Source organism: Vulpes vulpes, chromosome 7, assembly GCF_048418805.1.
Source record: "Vulpes vulpes isolate BD-2025 chromosome 7, VulVul3, whole genome shotgun sequence".
NCBI classification, from domain to species: domain Eukaryota; kingdom Metazoa; phylum Chordata; class Mammalia; order Carnivora; family Canidae; genus Vulpes; species Vulpes vulpes.
The window spans coordinates 81,336,242-81,356,791 of NC_132786.1; the positions used below are offsets into that span (position 1 = coordinate 81,336,242).

A 20,550-nucleotide genomic window follows, 5' to 3' on the forward strand; every position below is an offset into this window, starting at 1 on the left:
TTTATTTTATTTGAAATGCTTTATATTTTAAATTTCATAATGTAAATTGTTAAATTGTTAATATTTCTCCACAGATCCCTTCTTTAGTCATGGTAACAGTTTTCATGGTACAGGTGGCCGTGGCAACAAGTTTGCCCAGATGCGTTATAGTTTAAGACTCTTGAGAGCCATGGTCTACCTTGAGGATGAGACTATAAACAATGATCTTTGTGAAAAAGGAACAATTCAGCAACTGATAGGTAAAACATGTTTGTGTACTTAATGAAAGTAGAATATTTATAAATTAGAGGTTTTATTTTAAATGTTTTTTACAAATTTATTGTCTTTTTAGCTCAGAAACACCTGAATATTCTCTTGATTTTTGTTTCATATCATTGCTATAAATCAGTTTGTCTTTACTAAAACATCATGATCACTCATTCTATAAACATCTCTTTACTCACTTGACATACAAGTTCATTTGGGATTACCTTTTTTTTAAAACGGGCGACTGTTACCTTCATTTTTCTTATAATAAGATCACCCCTTTTTTGGCTAGGCTTTTGAAGTCATTTAAAAGAGGATAACATCACATTTTCTGATGCATCTGACATACCAGAACATGGTATGTGCTGGTATATACAGAAATGTACACAGAAGATTCTTTTCTGTTATATTATGGCAGGATATCCTTGATTTTCAACTTAGAATTGACTATATTGAATAACCTTATCCCCAAAATATATACATCATCATATTCCTGAGCTTGGAATAAAATTCAGAAGCCCTAAACAAAAGCTTTATAGTTTTTGTTAACCAAAAAATAAGTAGTCTTCTGGCCCTAACCTTCCTGACTTTGAAAAGATCTATTTTGGTCATAATCAAATTCAGTGATTGCCTCATGAGTAACAGATAATTTACTGGATGTCAATTAATTATAAACACCTACTCAAAAGCTCTTCTACATGTTAAAGTACTTTTTCATCATTAGTGGAGTGGAGTGGTCCCCTTTAATAGGATGAGCACTGGGTGTTATACTATATGTTGGCATACTGAATTCAAATAAAGTATATTTATTTTTTTAATTAAAAAATATTAAAATAATGGTTCCCTTTAAGGATATTGAAAAGGGTACTGAGCAAAAACATTTTCTTGATGAGTTTACTCAGGATAACCAAACCTGTAGATTTTATCACTTCCATGCACACTCCATTGTACAGAATTCAGTGTTAAGGTTCCAACCTAACTGGATGGAGTCCAGAAAATACAATATTTCATATGTCCAGGTAAGAGTCCAGGTAGGAGGTGGGGTAGAGAAAAGGGAAAACAAATACAGAAGGATTCTCTTCTTCTTGGGATTTTTTCCCTTTAACTGGAAAGAATCTGCTCTTTATCATGTGAGTTCTTAGAGGCAGTGGCCTCCTGTCACTTACACAATCTAACAGAGGACTTAACAAACAGTTTGCTCAACAAATAGTAAGTGCACTGTAAATGCAAATGTTTATAATACCCATGGGGGCACTGGGATCACAAACATGTATACAACAGGACACTGTGGACCTTGCCTTTGATGAGGACAAAAAAAGATGTATATCAAAGAAAGATAGCATGTGTTACCCTACACCATTAGTAAGGCCTCTAATGAGTAATACAGAGAGTAAATACCACAGAAACTAAGAGTTTTCAGCAGTTTTTAACGCTAGGTAATTTTGACAATTACCTTTATTGAGCTTGGATGTGAGGGTAAAGCTAGTTTTGAGAGGAAAAGAGGAGATGGTCTTTAAAGCAAGGGAACAGCATAAGCAGACACATCGTGTTAAAATATGTAAAATAATGTGTTCAGAGCTAGCTTAACTGAAGTCTGTTTATGAAGACATGTATCATCTATACTTCAATTTAAAAATAGTTAAAAATAGAAATTGGAAAAATGTTTTATGAAAACAAGTAATATGAGATATAATATGTCTAGTCAGGAGCCAAGCTAGAAAGTTTTGAATAGCATGCTCTTTAGACATGCAGAGCCAGTAGCGGTTTTGATCAAGGAAGTTATGTATATAGTACTTTTTTAGAAAAAGGAATCCAAAAGAAATTTATCAGATGACTTAGAATAGAACAAGGAGAGAGTAAAGGCAGCTAAAGGATAATGAAATATGAAGGAAATAATTCAATATCAACGTGTTACAGATGACAGAGAAAGTGACATGCCTGCACCATGCTCGACTAGTCACACTAGGGACTGATGTTGCCTCTGTCATTCATCCTAACAGGACCAAGGATCATCCCTTTAGGGCCAGCTATGGAAATAAGTTGTGATTTCCATGACTCTCTTACTTTGGAACAGAAGTCCACCCCTTCCTGCTAATGCCAATGACCCCTTTAGCAGAGAAGCGATGACTTTTGTTCTTCGTTTTAAAGCTTAAAGAAAAATTCCTTTTTGAAGCAAAATTTTATTGTGACTGTCATTCCATCAGTGTAATTGGCTCTTTTCCAGTCTAATTTTTTATTAGAAGCTAGGGAGAGATTTCAAAGGACATGGGAATACTGCTACCTAAAGTTATTGAAGACACCTCCAGGTAGACATAAGGAGAGGATGCAGAAAGAAGTAACAGGAAGAGAACACATACTTAGAGAGGTCTTCCACCTTTGCCTAAAATTGACCATTAACCATGAGGAGATGAGAAAGCTGTGATCAGGTATTTAAGTCATACATTTGCAATGGCACTCATCTCTGCCTCATGACACTCTGCATATTTCTATAAATAGTTTTGTTTGCTGGGCAGAGTATCAGGTAATAGGGCATCTTGTAATAACACTCCATTAGTTCTGTACTAGAAATGCTATATAAATATATGGGGCTACTGATTGTATTCAGAGCTCAAAGAATCCATTTATCACCTTCTGTCTACATTCTCTACATAACTATGCAATTAAAATAGCCCCTTTTAAAATAGTTTCTCTAACTGAAATTTTATAAGAAGGGATTTCTTTTTTTTTTTTTAAAGAAGGGATTCCAAAACAGTAATTGATCAAAATAAAAATTACGATGTCCACTAAGTTTACATTCTTTCAATTTTTTCACACCAGGAGTTTTTAAAAATACAATAAGCCAGTCTGATGACAAAGAAGAAGTCATTGTTTTGGAAATTCAATCTGATATATTACTTATTTTATCCAGTCTTTGTGAACATCATATTCCTAGGAAGGTATGTATGCCCGTGAATCAAAGTTTTTTTCAGGTCTCCCAATTACCTAACATGATGAACTGTTTCTTGGTGTCCATAATGTTGCTGTTTCTTAATCTTGTGAGGATTTAATATTCTTTTTTATAAGAAGAATATAATTATATAAAGTATATATCTTAAGTATGTATTATGATAGGTTCTGATAAATATATACAAATATATACACACATTTAACCAATATCTCAATTAAAAGTCTATTGTGGGGCAACTGGGTGGCTCAGTGGTTAAGCATCTGCCTTTGGCTCAGATCGTGATCCCGGGGTCCTGGGATTGAGTCCTGCATCAGGCTCCCTCTGCCTATGGGACTGCTTCTGCCTTTGCCTATGTCTCTGCCTCTCTCTCTCTCTGTGTCTCTCATGAATAAATAAATCTTTAAAAACCAATCAATCAACCAACCAACCAATCAGACTATTGTTATTCCATATGAAATTCTTTCATGCCCCTTAGCAGCCATCCCCCTACTTACTTTTAGGTAACCACTATCCTGATTTCTATCCCCATAAGTTAGTATTGCCTATTCTTTTACTTTATTTGAATCATATCTAACTGTGATTTATTCTTTTATATCTGGTCCTGTCATCATCATATTCCTGAAATATATCCACGTTTTTGCAGGAATAAATCAGCAATTCATTCCTTTTTATTGCCAAGTAGTATTTCATTGTTTTAATATACCCACAATTTTTCTCCATTTCCCTATTAATAAACACAGATTGTTTCCACTTGGGACTATTATGTATAAACCTTCAGAGAACATTTTTATAGTAGTGTTTCTGTGGACATAATGCTTTCATTTCTCCTAGATAAATACCTGGAAGTGCAATTAATGTTAAATAAGTAGGTATATGCTTTTAAGAAACTGGCAACCCATTCTTCCTAAGTGGATAAAAGATTATAAATGTTGTTTTGAGTTTAAATTGTGTTAAGGATGATGGATATTAAAGAGGGCACTTGTGATGAGCACATGCATCACTAAATTCTACACCTGAAACTAATATTACAGTGTATGTTAACTGGAATTTAAGTAAAAACTTGAAGGAAAAAATTGGGTTCATACCTAGAACTAAAAGTTAGAAAAAGAGTTTAATTCCCTTTGGTCTTTTTTAACTCTGTAACAAGCTCTGAATCTCCATCCAAGATTGTTAATTTAAATAGCAAAAGGCAGAACTGCAAAGATAAACATTTTAAATCATGAAGTTTCCAATAGAGAATTTTAGCGAGAGGCAACAAGAACAGTAAATGCATACCTCGCTCTCAACTTTGATGCAACTTTTCCTTATATTCTGTCCTCCTGTGCCTATGTTCTTCTGAAAGAATAGTCATAGTCCTGCTTTACTGGGTACCAGAGCTGAACAAAACAGTGAGGAAGGAAATTGGTAAGTGACAAATATTAACCAGTAATAACTTCATATAAATTATCAGGGGTTTTAACCACCATTTGTGTTTATTTCTCCTCTTGGTAATATTTTAAAAGTCTTCCACAATAGAATTTTAGCCTCCATTTCACTTTTGCTAGCTAGTATTCACCTGACAGGATAGTGGACTACATTTACTGATAATGTAGAAGAAAATCATGGGGTAAGCTTACGGATTTTTTTTTAATGAGAATAAACAAAAAATATAAAGGGACATTAAGCTAGCATATTGATTGATGCTGTATCTTAAAATGATTAGCTTTATAGTAATTTGTCTTAAATTCCTGAAAGAAAGCAAATTCAAAAAAATTGTATCAAACTAGCAATGTTGTTCTATTTATCTGGTAGAAAAAGTTTTAGGGGACAGGATGAAACAGGAAAGGGTGAGATTATTTATTTCAAAAATAATTTTAAATCCCTTAGGAAATGTTCGGAACTGAAGGAGTGGATATAATTCTCCGTGTAATGAAAACAGACCCCACAAAGTTACAAAGTGGATTAGGCTATAATGTACTTCTTTTTAGTACATTGGACAGCATTTGGTGAGTATTATTGTCCCCAAGTTAGAACCACAAAACAAGGAAATTTCTTCTATGCTCTTTATCGGCTTAAAGTCTGATTTTTGTTTCTAATAGATTTAAGATTTCTAATTTTTTAAAACTGCACAAATTTGTATGAAATAAAGCCTAGAAATATTAAAACTGTAGATTGAGTAGTAATAAAAATTAATCCTAGACTGTATGATAGAGAAGAGAAAATTTGGGTGCTATAATTTCTTCATGGTGTTGGATTTAAATTAGTTGGAATGTATTTCTGTACCATAATTTAAGCTTCAGTAAAAGTTTGCTTACTTCATAAAAAAAATTTCTTCCCTCAAAACCATACCTGAAAGATAATTCTCCCAATACCTTTTTCAATAGTCTAGAAATGACACCTACCAGAGTCCTTTGGAAAGTAATCTTGTCCACAGCTCATTTATAAAACCATTCTTGTATCTAAACTTAAATCTTTGATTTTATTATTTGAATCCATTCCATTTTGGCCTGGTCTAGGAGAACACAAGCATCTACTTTAGTATTTAGCATCTCATATAGTATTCTTATGCTTGAAAACTGTCAAATTCATTCATCTCCTCTTCAAAGAGTTGAAAACCAATTGATTAGGTATTTCCTAAGCAATTTTTTTCCCATACTTTTTAGCATTCCTGAAGAGCAAAAAATAAATCATACATATATACATACACACATACCGCTTTTCCTAACATTAATTTACAAAATTTCATCTTGGAAAAAATTACTTGAGTTTCATGTATCATTAACACTTAACACATTTCTTTTGCCCTATTTGGGTGGAATTCATGAGAGCCACACTGCAACATCTTTGGAGGGGGAAATAATGACTATAGACCTATATGGACCTAACAGGCATATGCAGAATATTTCCACTCAGTAGCAGTAGAATACATGTTCATTTTAAGCTCTGTGGTTATTGTGATTTATATTAAGAAATATATATTTGGTCCATTCCTAGTACAGAATTCCTAAAATTTTTGTCATTTCCTAATCAATAAGAGCAATGAGAACATCTTTTGTTATAGTATCTGGTCTTTAATTCCCAGTTCCTGTAATAGCTTCAGAGTAATAACTATGAAGGCAGTGTTTTTTATTACTCATAACAAGCCCCTTTCAATCACATCTGAGTTTATGTCAATGATGTAATTTTTAAAAAGATTTCCATTTATTTATTAAAGAGACAGAGCATGAATGGGGAGAGGGACAAGCAGACTCCCTGCTGGGCAGGGAACCTGCTGTGGGGCTCCATCCCAAAACCCTGAGATCGTGATGTGAGCCAAAGTCAGGTGCTTAACCAAAAGGGCTACCCGATGCCCCTAATGAGGTAATTTTTGAGCACCTAGATAACCACAGGATGGGGGGCTGGTTCAACATGCAAGGTCACAAATAAGTCTTAACAAATTTAAGACTTACATCATTCCAAATATCTTTTCTGACCACACCGGAAGAAAACTGGAAATCAATAACAAATAGAAATTAGGAAACCTCAGAAATACAGGGGAATTAACATACTCTTTAACTACCATTAGGTCAAAGACAAAAGCAAAAGGAAAATTAAAAATAAAATAAAGTGAAAGCACAACAATACCAAAACTTATATGGTACAGCAACAGCAGTACTATGAAGTTAATTTATAGGTATAAATATCTACATAAAAAAGAAGAATGGGAGTGCCTGGGTGGCTCAGTCACTTAAGCATTGGACTCTCGGTTTCAGCTCAGATCATGATCTCATAGGTCCTCCGATCAAGCCCTGTGTAGGGCTTCTTGTTTAGTGGGGAGTCTGCCTGAAGATCCTCTTCCTCTGCCCCTCCTCTGCAAATAAATAAATAAATCTAAAAAGAAAAAGATGACTCAAATAAACAACCTAACTTTAAATCTAAAGTAACTAGTAAATGAAGAACAAACTAAGCCCAAAGTTAGCAGAATAAAGGAAATAATAAAGATTAAAACAGGAATAATTAATATTTAATATTGTTTAAATGTCATACTAGCCAGAGTGATATATACCTTAATGTAAGCCCTATTAAATCCTAAAGATATACTTTTACATAAATAGAAAATACAATCCTAAGATTCATATAGAACAAATAGTCATCAAATGCAAACCAAAACCACAATGAGTTATCACCTTATACCTGATGGGATGGTTATCAAAAAAAAAAAAAAAAAAAGGAAAAAAAAGATATGTGTTGGTGAGGATGTAGAGAAGAGAATCTGTTGACATTGATGGGACTGCAAATTGTGCAGCCACTATGGAAAACAGTATGGAAGTTCCTCAAAAAGAAAAAAATTTTAAATAGAACCATCGTATGATCCAACAATCCCACTTCTGGGTATTTATCCAAAAGAATTGAAATCAGGATCTTGAAGAAATAGCTGCACTCCCATGTTCATTTGCAGCATTATTCACAATAGCCAGGATATTGAAGCAGCCCAAATGTCCATCAATAGATGAATGGATAAGGAAAGAAAATATGGCATATACATGCAATAGAATATTACTCATCCTTGAAAAAAGAAGAAAATCCTACAATTTATAACAACATGGATGGACCTAGAAGACGCTATACTAAGTGAAATGTCGGTCACAGAAGACTATTGTTTATACATATTTCTCCTATATGAGGCATCTATAACAGTCAAAAAATATAGAAGTAGACAATAGTATATAAACAGCAGAATCCTTGTTAAATGAATAACTTCCTTTTTATTTAAGGTGCTGTATTTTAGGGTGTTATCCATCAGAGGATTACTTTCTTGAAAAGGAAGGCATTTTTCTCCTTTTGGACTTACTGGCAGTAAGTATGATTGTTAATAATTGTAAACAATTAAATATGTTTTTATTAACTCTTTCCAAAACTAAGTGCCACAGAACACTATTCTGTAATTAAATATGCCCCCATATCACATTAAAGTGTTTGTATTAAACAAAATCTCACCTGGAGATTCATATTTTGCATTGGTATGGTAAAGGCTCTGGAAATTCCCCCTGTGAAGAAACCAGTTTACTTAGGTCAGCACTCCCAAACACATAACAGCAGATAATTTGTTTTATAGGATTTCTCCCACCAATCTTCAAAGAAATAGTTTGTGAAATGCTAGACAATATCAAAACCCATAATCATTATTAATAACTTCTAACTTCTTCTCTTTGTATTAAAAGTTAAGGCCCACATTAAACAAAGGAGTAAAAATCAGCATTTTTAAAGAACTGAGTAGTTTGTAGGCAATGTTAAGAATCTAGTGCGTCAAAGACCATTCTACAGAATGAGCAGGAATGAATACATTAAGTCAGTCAGAAAAAGTTGCCATCTAACACCAACAAAGAATGGCAAAGACCCTCAGTTATCCTCAAAGTAATTCCCTACTGGCCTCAATTCTACATAGATCCATGTCAAGATACTATGGGAGGAAAAGTATAATTTGGTTTCAATAAAACTTTGAGAGAGATTCTCACATACAGTTCTACCTATGTCACTGCATATAATTGCCACCATTCATGATTTTATTAACAGAATGATTTTATTTATTAACAGAATAACCTACGTGGATTTAGAAAAGGTGCTAAAGTTATTTGTGTCCCTTTATCACTCTGAAATAAAATTAGTTGGCAGGTAGGAGAGCAAACTCATTAGATAGAAAACATTACAAACAAAAAAATATATAATAATAATAGCCCACTTTGATAAACAGGAATTAATCATAACCAGAAACCCTTGGAAAGTCCAGGAAAATGGACATAATACAGAAGGATATATGTGTGGCTTTACTATATGATATATAGCTCACCATGTTTCTCTGATGAGAGTATGCGCATGGTGATGTGTCAGGGAATTCCCAAAGTTACAGAATTAATTTGGCACAAATTCCTAGAATCTTGTTTTTACTTAAAGACTAGGAAGTGGGACTTATATTAAACATGTATATATTAAATAATTAAATTCTTTGTGAATATTTAAGGTTATATAAAAGACATAAAGACATTTCTCACTTGTGTTCACTCTCCTTCACCACTAGGATCTCTGATGGAAAGACATAAAACTGGTAGAAGAAGCCATATAACACAGTGGTTATGAGCATAGTCTGACTGAGGCTTCCAATACTTGTTAGCTGTGTAACTTGGACAAGTATTTAACATCTCTGTTATATGTTTCTTCATCTGTAGAACAGAGATAACAGTATCTATCCCATGTGCTCTTGGGAGAATTATATGAGTGATTATGTGTATGTGTGCACATATGCACATACATACACACACACACACACATACAGTATTTGGAATAGTTCTTGACACATATTTTTGCCATGTAAATGTTTTATATTATTATGAATATAATTTTTAGATTGTGTCTAATGAAGATTGAACCAATTCAGTTACAGATTACAAATATTCTTTAATGAAGTTTTTATATCAACTCCAACCCTTGACATTTGCCTCTTTTTCTTGAAAGTGAAGTATGGGAATAAAAAACTCAGTTGTGGATTCTGCTTAATACAATCTGCTAAAAGGGTATCCCTAGGTGGCTCAGAGGTTTTGCACTTGCCTTTGGCCCCGGGCGTGATCCTGGAGTCCAGGGATCGAGTTCCGCATCGGTCTCCTGGCGTGGAACCTGCCTCTCCCTCTGCCTCTGTCTCTGCCTCTCTCTCTCTCTCTTTCTATATCTATCATGAATAAATAAATAAAATCTTTGGGGAAAAAATACAATCTGCTAAAATATTTATTCAGTATGCAATGATAATAATTGCTAACAATGTTAAATATTATTGAGAGCTTTCTATATGCCAGGCACTCATATAATTTATTATAAATAACTCACTAAAGCAGGTAATATTATCCGTCATTTTATAAAAGAGGAAAGTGATAATATTTGCAGTTTAAACAACAGGTTACATTTTTCCTTTGCTGTATTCTATTAGTGGTATACTAGGAGTTAATCAGCAAAAAATATTTCAGACACAAATTGCTGTGTGAAGACTACTACTCTGGATGGACTTTTCCATACCTAAATTTTGGTTTCCTGAAAACTAGTAGCAAAACAAAGGAAATATGCTAGATAATTTCTCTTAAATGCTTACTTTTCAAAATACAAAATTCCATCTCATTTTGATTTTTTTTCATATGTGACTGCCACTTGCAGTTACCATCAGTTATTTTCTTAGTCACAACAAGGTTCTAGTTATGAGTCTTTACAAACCTTAATAAAGCATGTAAATTAGAAAGATCCTATAATTACAGCAAACTATGTATAGTACTGATTACTAACTCCACTTAAAGTGAACATCTTCACTTATTTCTACAATTTCTCTTTTCTCTGGACTGAAACAAATCAATTACATTTTTGATCATTACATACATTTATGACTATATCAGAATTATATTGAATCTTTTTCTTTTTATTCTAATTCTTAATGTCTGAAACATACTTTTTAATAGGAGATTATCCCAAATCATACTTAAGTAGAGTGTTAATTTTATAAGGCAGCCATTTAGAAGAAAATTACTGATTAATACAAGTGTTTCTTGGGGTCTTATTTGAAGATAATAATTCTTAAAATTTATTGCAACTCTTTTTTTTTTTTCCTATTTCCTTGCAAAAGTTGAACCAAAAAAAATTCTGTAATCTAATACTTGGAATAATGGTTGAATTTTGTGATAATCCCAAAACTACGGCTCATGTCAATGCTTGGCGAGGGAAGAAGGACCAAACAGCTGCAAGTCTTTTAATTAAATTGTGGAGAAAGGAAGAAAAAGAACTGGGAGTAAAACGTGATAAACATGGGATGATCATTGGTAAGTGTACTTATAACTGTTAGTAGTAGCAGTTAGTTGCATATTTTTAATTGAGATATAATTGATATATTACATTGCATTAGTTTTAAGTGTACAACATAATATTTAATAAATGTATATATTACAAAATGATTACCACAGTAAGTTTAGTAGCATCCATTACCACACATAGTTACAAGTTTTTTCTCATAATTGAACTTTTAAGATCTCTTAGTAACTTTCAAATATACAATAAAGTATTGTTAACTATAGTTACCACTCTGTTCATTACATCCCCAGGACTTATTCATCGTTTACCCATATTTTTAAAAAGAGAAGTTTAAAAAGATATTAAGGAAATATAAGGACTTTTACTCTTTTGTTTAAAGTTCTTTTCACAAGAATTTGTGGAACTTGCTATCATAAATTGAGTGAATGGAAGAAAACTAAATTAGTAGCAGGTTCATACTTTTATAGAATATCTTAAGGAAGTGGTTTAATTTATTGTTTAACTCAAAAAAAAAAAAAAGCAAAACAAAACCTAACAACATGTCCTAAAGAAGTTCCCTTGAGCTACTTGCTTTTATAAATAGATTGAGTAACATTTCACTTACCAATACAGTTTGGGATGTAAATAAAGTGCCTGAAAACAATTTTTATAGTATTTTGTATATTTATGTTGATTCATATTTATGCAGTTTACTTTTTATATAAAAGAATCTGTTTTCTAAATAAAAATAAATCAAATGTTCCTAAAGTTTAATTACCAGCAATCTACAATGCTAGAGTACATTTTCTAAGCCTCTTAAGTTTCTTTTCAACTGCTAATATTGTTAATTTTTTTTTAAATTTTTTTTTTATTTATTTATGATAGTCACAGAGAGAGAGAGAGAGAGAGGCAGAGACATAGGCAGAGGGAGAAGCAGGCTCCATGCACCGGGAGCCTGATGTGGGATTCGATCCCGGGTCTCCAGGATCGCTCCCTGGGCCAAAGGCAAGCGCCAAACCACTGCGCCACCCAGGGATCCCAATATTGTTAATTTTTAAGTGAAAATACTTCCCCTTTAACTTCTGATGATTTCTATTTCAACCAATTTTTGAGTTTTGATCTGCAACATTGTAAGATCGTTTTTGTATTTATAGCATAATATATGGAACCCAAAAGCAAAGGAGATTACATCATTGTTAAACTGGATCTCAAAATTAGAAAATTTATTTACATAAGAGTTTCACTTTTTAAAAAGTTATTTTGTGAAATTTTCATATTTTATGTAAATCATAAAAGTGAAAGCTTTAAGTTTTGCCACAGAATGAGGAATAACTGATTACTAATGCTTTCAAAAGAATAATCATATACAAGGCACTATTTTATTGTTATAATATTTTTATATATTCTATGGACTAAAATTTCAAAATTAAATATTAATTTATTAATGTTTTTATCTGTCCTTTCTATGTTTTCATGGTATGCAATGATTAGATACAAAGAAACCTCTATTTACTAGTTTCCAAGAAGAGCAAAAAACCATGCCATTGCCTGCAAACTGCCCAACTCTTGCAGTTATGGATGTTGCTGAGAATATCAGAGCAAAAATTTATGCTGTGCTAGGCAAACTGGGTAAGAAGCTATTTGTCAAATTCTCAAGAGCCTCTGTTTTGCTGAGTTTTGCAAGTTGATTTTGCTTTGGAGTCTATTTTCAAACATGTTAATCAAAAGTCCCTTTATACAAATAAGTGCACATTCCATAGTTAACCAATGCCCAGGCTATGCCCTTGATCAATTAAAATCAGAATTTCTGGGGGTGGGGTCCAGGCATCAGCATCTTTCAAAGCTCCCCCAGGGAGTTGCAGCCAGGATTAAAGGTGGTTAGTTTAGATGATTAGGCTTAGACACTAGAATTCTGATACCTGAGTTTTTAAAGACCTTGCTTCTCCGCCCCCCCCTGCCTTTTTTTTGTCCTTGCTTCCTATTAAAGAAAAAAGTAGTCAAACACTCTTCAGCTTCTGAAAGTACAATATCATTGTCTCACCATAGCACAGAAAAGATTCCTCTTCTAATGATTAGGATGACCTGGCAAAGGTTTCTTACAGGAGGAAGCCAGAAGTTCACAGAACTAAGTTTTTCATAATGAAGATGGAATAAAAACTAACTGTTGGCCTTAGTTTTTATGATAGATACATGCATTTTGGAATCACTTACTTTGTTACAGTAACTGTTTCTTTATAAACTTTTAGATTTTGAAAATTTACCTGGCCTATCTGCTGAAGATTTTGTCACGCTTTGTATCATACATAGATACCTTGATTTTAAAGTGAGTACCTTCTTAATAATCTTGTTATTAAACTCTAATATGACAAAAAAAATCAATTGGGAAACAAAAGATCTATTCATAGTTGTAAGCAATCATCCATGTACTGTATAGTTTTTATTTTCCATTTTGCATCTGCTACTGTTCAAGAAACCTACAACTGATTGGTATTTTCCATAAGATATGATTTCACCCAACTATTAGTTTATAACAGAAGATGTATGTTATTGACAGAGCTATTCAGAAGCTTAAAAAAATTCTTAAAATATAATTTTTTTTCTTTAGAGAGTATTAGGAACTATATTTAAATGAATTATTGCTTATTAAAATAAATTAACATTTTTAAAAATTATTAACATTTATTAAAGATTATTTTATCACTAATTTATATGATGATCAAATACGTTAAAGAATATTGGGTTTCTCACCCCATTGGTTATATTTTTATTAACAAATAAATACTTTTAAGTTTCAGCAAAGTCTTTTTAAGTACATTCTCTTCTACTAATATTAGTACTATGTATTCGAATGTTGTAAATGAATACACCTCTATTGTCAAATGAAAACAAAGCTCAACTTCATCCCAATCCTAGATATATAAATTTTTCTATAAATATAAGCATACTCAAGTACATTAATTTCCAGACAACCTAGAATATGAGATAGAGTTGTCAGTATGATGATACCACGGGATTAAGAGCTTGAGATTCAGTTACTATCTTAGTGAGAAGATAAGGGGCAGGACAGGGCTCTAGAGTCCCAGTTATCCCCATGTTAATTGGCCTACAAGTTCAGCTTAACCTAGCTTTTATTTATTTTTTTTTAAAGCAGTTAATAATCTTTTCTTTATTTTTTAAAAAATGTTTTAAAATAGGCTTCATTCTCAGTGTGGGGCTAGAATTCACAACCCCAAGATCAAGAGTCCCATGCTCTATGGACTAAGCCAGCCAGGTGCCCCTTGACCTAGCTTTTAATACAGGGCTTTTGGGAGGAAAAGAGTAGTTTTAGAGGATGAGACTAAAGCAGCAGTTTCTGCAGCTGTAAAAACAGTGTAACTATAAACCAGAGGGCAGAGATGATGGTAGTGAATTAGACCTAGGTAGTTGAGCCTCATCCACAAATACTTCATCATTGTAAAACATTTGAGAAATTACTTTTGAATATTTAACTGTAACTGGTGCCTCAAATCATTCCCAATGTACTTACTCCTAAATAGGAAGATGGAGAAAGGTAGTTCAGTAAGTGTTAACTTTGGAACAAACACCCAAATAAATGATTATCTAAAATTATATCATTTATTTTTGGCTAATGTGACTTTTTAAACTTTGTTGTAACAGATTGGAGAAATATGGAATGAAATATATGAAGAAATAAAATTAGAAAAGTTAAGACCAGTCACTACAGATAAAAAAATTTTGGAAGCTATTACAACAGCATCAGAGAATATTGGCAAGATGGTTGCTTCTCTTCAAAGCGAGATGATTGAAAGCCAAGCACACCAAGACGTGCAAAGTGAACAAAAAGTATATACAAAAGTAAGTCACATTACCATTAAGGCAGGAAATAATTTCAGTAAACTAGCTGACCATAGGATATTTATGCCTTACTTTGAATGTTTCAGCACTTAGAGTTATTTTGTAGTTTTCTCTTATTTTCAGTGTTTTTGTGCAATTTTTAAAGAAACCATGGAGTTAAGAGGCTAAAATGCAATTACTATATTCAGTACAGGATTATGGCATTGTAATTTGATTTCTACAGGCTTATATTTTAAAAAGTAAACAGACACCTGTGACACATTTTTGAAACGTCAAGAGTTCCAAAAATTGTGGTCTATGTAAGTGTATACATTTAGCAAATTCGATCTGACAGTGTATCTGTGTGCCTATATGGATAACCTCACTGTGAAAGCTGGTCCTTCACTCTGATAGGCTCTTACTGCCATGCCAACCATAGGCATATTGATGAAGTTTCATCCTCACTTCAGAACCATAAAACTTACAGAGAATGCTCTAAAAATCCAGAGGTAAACTGCTCTCAGACTTTAATCAGGAAAAGCCTGCCAGGAAAATATAAGCCATGTTCCTAAAGATTTCTGTTTGGTCAGAAACTGAACCCAACAGATGTTTTGAGCAAATAGGTCTTTAAGTGGCTCTAGCTTGTCTGCAGATAACAAAGATGTTGCAGGTTCCCCACTGCTGCTTGGTGACCCTTTATGATTACAATTAAATGTTTAAAACTCTTTAAAGTGATTTCCAAAGTGCTTTCTATTGCCTGATCTTTCACATAGTCTATTAAATGTTTATATCTACAGCCTACTAAGAATTCTGTCTACATCCATCTGTGAATTCTGCTCCATCTGAGACACTAACTTGCTTGAAAGTTTTACTTAAGATTTTTTATTGCAAAAAAAAAAAAGTTTTTATTGCATAGATGTTGCCATTTAAGTAATTAAGTGCTCTCAAGTGGGAGAGCCTTATTGGAAGTTCTGCTGCCTCATCAGTTCTGGCTGAACATCTGCTGTGTGGACCAGCTATTCTTGATTTGTTAGTTATTGTTGATTTGTTATCATGGGTTTGACTCCACTTATTTTTAAGCTATTGTTTAAATAATCTTAGGTTCGTAATCCATATTTAATAACATGTTAGTACTAACCAAGGGCATATATTCTCTGATTATATATTTAGTGAATAGCCTGTTGAGAACTATAGTCTCTGCAGTTTGTTGGTGGTTACCTCCCTAGAGGTAACTAGGGAGACTGCATCACCACAACCAACTCAGCACTCTCACAAAACTGCTTGTCTTAAACTGCTACAGTCATAGATTAGTAGTTTTACAAATATCACCTTCTGTAAACTATTATCAGCGGCAGCAGGAATCTCTTTATTTTCTCCTGTGGATTTGCTGTTGGGTCATATATACCTTTTTCTGGATTATAATCTGTCTTCACAAGTGATAGTCACATAAAACAATCAGTCCTGCTGAGAATAATTATTGTTATTTTTAAGTTTTGTTTTTATAACAACAGTTTTACATTACATTTCATGGAAAGCAGTTCAAATCGTAGCCATATAATGAAGAAAGGATTTCCCTCCCCCATTTTATTTTAAGACTTGTTGAGCTCTATGAATACTCTAATCCTTTTGCTAGTCAGCCCTAAAATTTACATTGGTAAAATCTAGGTCTTCCCTGAAAATAAGGGCTTTAAAAAAGCCCTTTGGTATCCTTTCATAGAAACTAGAACTGTTAATTATCTTTCTCATTTCAGATACAAGCCACACATAAGCAAAGAGAATTGGCTACTAAATCATGGGAAAATTTCTTGGCCAGAACATCAAATGCTAAAGCTTTAAAGGTAGGATTTTTAAAATATTGTGATATCCACAACAAAGAGCCAATTCTTGACAGGCAGACTTTTTCAGGAATAAATATTCATTCACCTTTTCTGATGACTTTTCTGTAGAATACCAACACTGTTAGATCTCATACAATGTAGGATGATAATTGTGCATTTTCATAGTTACAGAAGATGCTACTTTGAGTTTTATTTGCTCTAGCAGTGGGAAGCAAGGGTGATGATAAAGGAGATGATCGTTAGCCAGGAATAAGGAGGAGAAATGTGCTCCTACTTTCCATTTTGAGTCTTCCTATTCATTGATCATTTCTGTAAGAAGCAGAATGAAGGACAGAAAAAACTTCTGTGTGACCCTCTCCCCGAGGGTATTTCTCTTCCATGACCACCAAAAGAAAATTAAAACTTAAAATGAGAATTGAGGATAAACATCCTTTGGGAAAATGTGATAAGCTGCTTCAGGGATGAGCTAGAAACTAATCTAAAAAGTTTATAATGTTGATTGTTTACTTGAAATATGTGAGAAGCACCATGTATTTCCAAAACCTCATTACTTTTCCTACTAATACTTTGGATATGTTTTCATGTAATACTATAATTCTTTGACTAGATAGGAAATTGTTGAATGTTAAGCTAGTCCATGAAAATAGTGAAACCACATTAAGGTAGCAAAACCAAAGATAAAACTTCACTCGAGGTACTGGGTCTCTGCCTTCTCACTAAAAATTCTTCCCAACTTTACTTATAAAATATACTCACAACTGCCTGTACTTTAAAGAAATACTTAATGAAAACCAGCCATTCCATGCAGATCATTTGTTACCTCAAATTTCACCTGTTCTAGTGCCTCAACTACTGAGGTTGAACCTGAGTCTAACAAATTATACTATTTATTTTACTGTGTGAAATAGTTAAGTGTCTTGAATTAGTATCCATGCAAAATATTTTGAAAACCTGCATCGCCTAAGGTAAAGCTAGTAGTTTATTAAATTATGTACTAAAAATTGAATGTTATTTCCAGAGGACCTGCTTTATTCTTTGGGCATATATGACTGATACCTCTGGAAATCTCAGTAATGTTTTCAGGTGACTGGTGTCTTCTGCAATGTATAAAAGATGTAGCTGACTATAACTATCTTCTTAGCCTAAGTGAGTAAGTTCAGGTTACAGTGCTACTTAATAAACAGTCCAAGTAGAAGTCAGGCACAATTAAATGTACTTCACATACTTCATTGCAAATATGATACTTAATGTCTTAATAGCAATATTACCTTCTTTCCAATTTAAAAATCTTCAGAAAGCAAAGAGACTTCAGGAGAAAGCTATAGAATCCTCTAGATACAGTGAGCACCCACCAAATGCAGTATTTCACAGGACAGATATTAAAGGCCTTAATACAACGGTAAGTTTTGTTTTGTTTTGTTGCTTCATAATTTTTTTAGTAAATACTGAATTTAGACTCCTAGAATGTTATTTCCATGGGGTTTTTTTCTCATATTTTTTTCTTCTCTTTTTCTTTAGTCAAATTTTACATAGTTAAGGCATATTTATCTCAAGAATACCTTCACTGTCACCCAGTACTGGTTTAGACCTGATCAGCCCTCCAGGATTCCCAAGAAACTGTTATAAGTTTGTATCTTTTCCAAAATCAGCTTAAGGATGAATGGGTTTTTCTTTCATTGAAAAATTTTTAAGTGAATGCTTAGATATATACCTTTTGCTTTTTCAGGTGCCTTCTGGTCGGGTAGTAACAGTGGAAAGCACCCCTGCCCGATTACTGGGAGGACCTCTGGCTGATACAGATATTGCTCTTAAAAAACTCCCTATTCGTGGAGGAGCCCTACAAAAGGTGAAAGCAGTGAAAACTGTGAATGAGTCAAAGAAGAGTGTTCCTACATAAAATAATCTACAGGCATTCTGAAATAAATTTTGCTTATAGTTTTTTAGTTAAAAATATCTTTATAAACATAAAGCAAATATTTTAGTAAAATACTATGAAAAAATAAAAGTAAGCACATATAATTTATTTGTATTGAAAATACCTACATATAGCATCAGAAGAATTGTTATCAATTTCTTTGGAAAGATTACTAATTCTCTTAATTGAAATTGTAAAACATATTGTGTCAGTTAAAATCCTTTGGTTGCATGTGAACTACTCCATCTGTCTTAAGCCAATAAAAACTTTTACAGGCTCTATAGCTATCAAAACTAGGAGTCATTTAGACTGCAGGCATTGCTGCATCTAGGGACTGAAACTCTGTGAGGAGTATCTTCTCCTTCCCTAACAGTCCCTGAATTGTATTCTCCCGAGTTGATACCCAGCAGAGAAGAATACGTGCCTGTCTTTCAACAGTCTCTGCAACTGCCTCTGCATCTTGGGACCCTTGACTGGCCACATGCCCACTCCTGAGCCATTCACCATGACTTTGGCCAGATCAGTACTGCCTACTCCCAGAGCCAGAAGCAGGCTAACTCCAACCAAAATATATGGATGGGGTGGGAAATCAAGATATTGTTATCATATGTTAATATAAATACTGGGCAGCAAAAACATTTGCAACAAATTTGCTGGTCAAAGTAAAACATCGCTGTTATTAAAAGCAAATGTTGGGGCAGCCCCGGTGGCGCAGCGGTTTAGCGCCACCTGCAGCCCAGGGTGTGATCCTGGAGATCCGGATCGAGTCCCACATCCGGCTTCCTGCGTGGAGCCTGCTTCTCCCTCTGCCTGTGTCTCTGCCTCTCTCTCGCTCTCTCTGACTGAATAAATAAATAAATCTTTAAAAAAATAAAAATAAAAAAATAAAAGCAAATGTTATTCATGAGCTAAACAATAAAAATTTTTAAAAACGCAGATGGTTTTACTCTTAATACATAAATATGCAAACAAACTCTAATGCTACTTTTCTTCTTTAATGGGGAAGGGGAGGCGACAGTGAGGAAGTATCGTCCCCCCTTTGGTGTTGGAGGTATTTTACCAAAAAATAGGAGATAGATGCCTTAATGCTGGATGTAGAGCATAGTGTCTCCATATGCCATTAAGAAATTTCCATAGTCTGTCTCCATTCCCATCAACCCCCCCCCCCCCCAGGAAGCCACAAAGTTGAGTTCATTTCCAGGACTGTGAGAGACAAGATCTTGTTTTTTTAACTAGGGAAATATACTGGAATTTGAGTCTAGATTCTAGGCACATAGGCACACTCAACAGTGTACTGGTAAATGTGTAACAATCAGTTCTTCAAGGGGAAAATGCCCTCATTTGTAGTGTTTGCCAATTTAGATGGTATAAATACTCCCACTGTGACCAATTACAAGCAACCAATATGATGCTACTGAATGCAAAGTTGGGAAAACATGCATAAAATCCACTTTATCAAATAAAAGAGGGCTCCATCACCCCCCACTGAGCCCACCTTTTCCTACTTACTCCTTCATCCTCCTCTTCCTCTTTCCCTTCCCCCAACTCACATTCCTCAAGGAATTTTCTATTATCCCCATCTGTGAAGGTAGCATAATCTGCAATGAGGGGAAAAACTGCAACTGTTGTTAATGTTCTAATTAGAATGAGTTGACAGTACACCATTAGCTAGCAGCTTCACATCCTGGCCCAGCAGCCCATTGTCCTTGCAGCCCACAGGAGTAGATAATGTATATCAGCTTACCAGGGAACTTTGCATCTCCTGAATCGTTTTCTCTATCATCGCCACCACCAAGATACTGGAAGGTATATTTTGTTCCTCTTCCTCACAAGAAGCCCTACGCACAAAGATTCCATGAAAGAATAGTTACTGGGACAAAAACAGGCATGGATAGAGACATGCAATGATGAGATGACCATATGGAAAAGCACCAGATATACCTCAAGTATATCAGATACAGAATCAAGATAAAGTGTCCATGGCTAAGAACAAT

The 20,550-nt window shown here is 33.8% G+C and overlaps 2 protein-coding genes across 9 annotated transcripts in view; one reads left to right on the forward strand and one right to left on the reverse strand.

The window, feature by feature from the left end:
* Positions 1 to 19,492, forward strand: part of CFAP69 (cilia and flagella associated protein 69) — a 54,404-nt gene extending 34,912 nt beyond the window's left edge. For 3 of the 4 annotated variants that reach the window (XM_026018669.2, XM_026018670.2, XM_072764225.1), the window contains 11 exons: positions 75 to 239; positions 3,064 to 3,182; positions 5,060 to 5,178; positions 7,927 to 8,008; positions 10,809 to 11,001; positions 12,461 to 12,598; positions 13,216 to 13,292; positions 14,627 to 14,824; positions 16,555 to 16,641; positions 17,936 to 18,040; positions 18,368 to 19,492. In XM_026018669.2, coding sequence (XP_025874454.2) covers positions 75 to 239; positions 3,064 to 3,182; positions 5,060 to 5,178; positions 7,927 to 8,008; positions 10,809 to 11,001; positions 12,461 to 12,598; positions 13,216 to 13,292; positions 14,627 to 14,824; positions 16,555 to 16,641; positions 17,936 to 18,040; positions 18,368 to 18,538 — 1,454 coding nt within the window. In that variant the 3' untranslated portion in view covers positions 18,539 to 19,492. The remainder of the gene's footprint in view (positions 1 to 74; positions 240 to 3,063; positions 3,183 to 5,059; positions 5,179 to 7,926; positions 8,009 to 10,808; positions 11,002 to 12,460; positions 12,599 to 13,215; positions 13,293 to 14,626; positions 14,825 to 16,554; positions 16,642 to 17,935; positions 18,041 to 18,367) is intronic. The other variant, XM_072764224.1, reaches the window with a different exon arrangement.
* FAM237B (family with sequence similarity 237 member B) overlaps positions 4,469 to 20,550 on the reverse strand; it is a 29,922-nt gene continuing 13,840 nt past the window's right edge. For 2 of the 5 annotated variants that reach the window (XM_072764228.1, XM_072764231.1), the window contains 3 exons: positions 20,301 to 20,394; positions 8,150 to 8,199; positions 6,622 to 7,022 (listed from right to left, as the gene is read on the reverse strand). In XM_072764228.1, coding sequence (XP_072620329.1) covers positions 20,383 to 20,394 — 12 coding nt within the window. In that variant the 3' untranslated portion in view covers positions 6,622 to 7,022; positions 8,150 to 8,199; positions 20,301 to 20,382. Of the gene's footprint in view, positions 4,570 to 6,621; positions 7,043 to 8,149; positions 8,200 to 19,473; positions 20,155 to 20,300; positions 20,395 to 20,550 lie in introns of those variants that run through there. The other 3 variants (XM_072764227.1, XM_072764226.1, XM_072764229.1) reach the window with 3 other exon arrangements.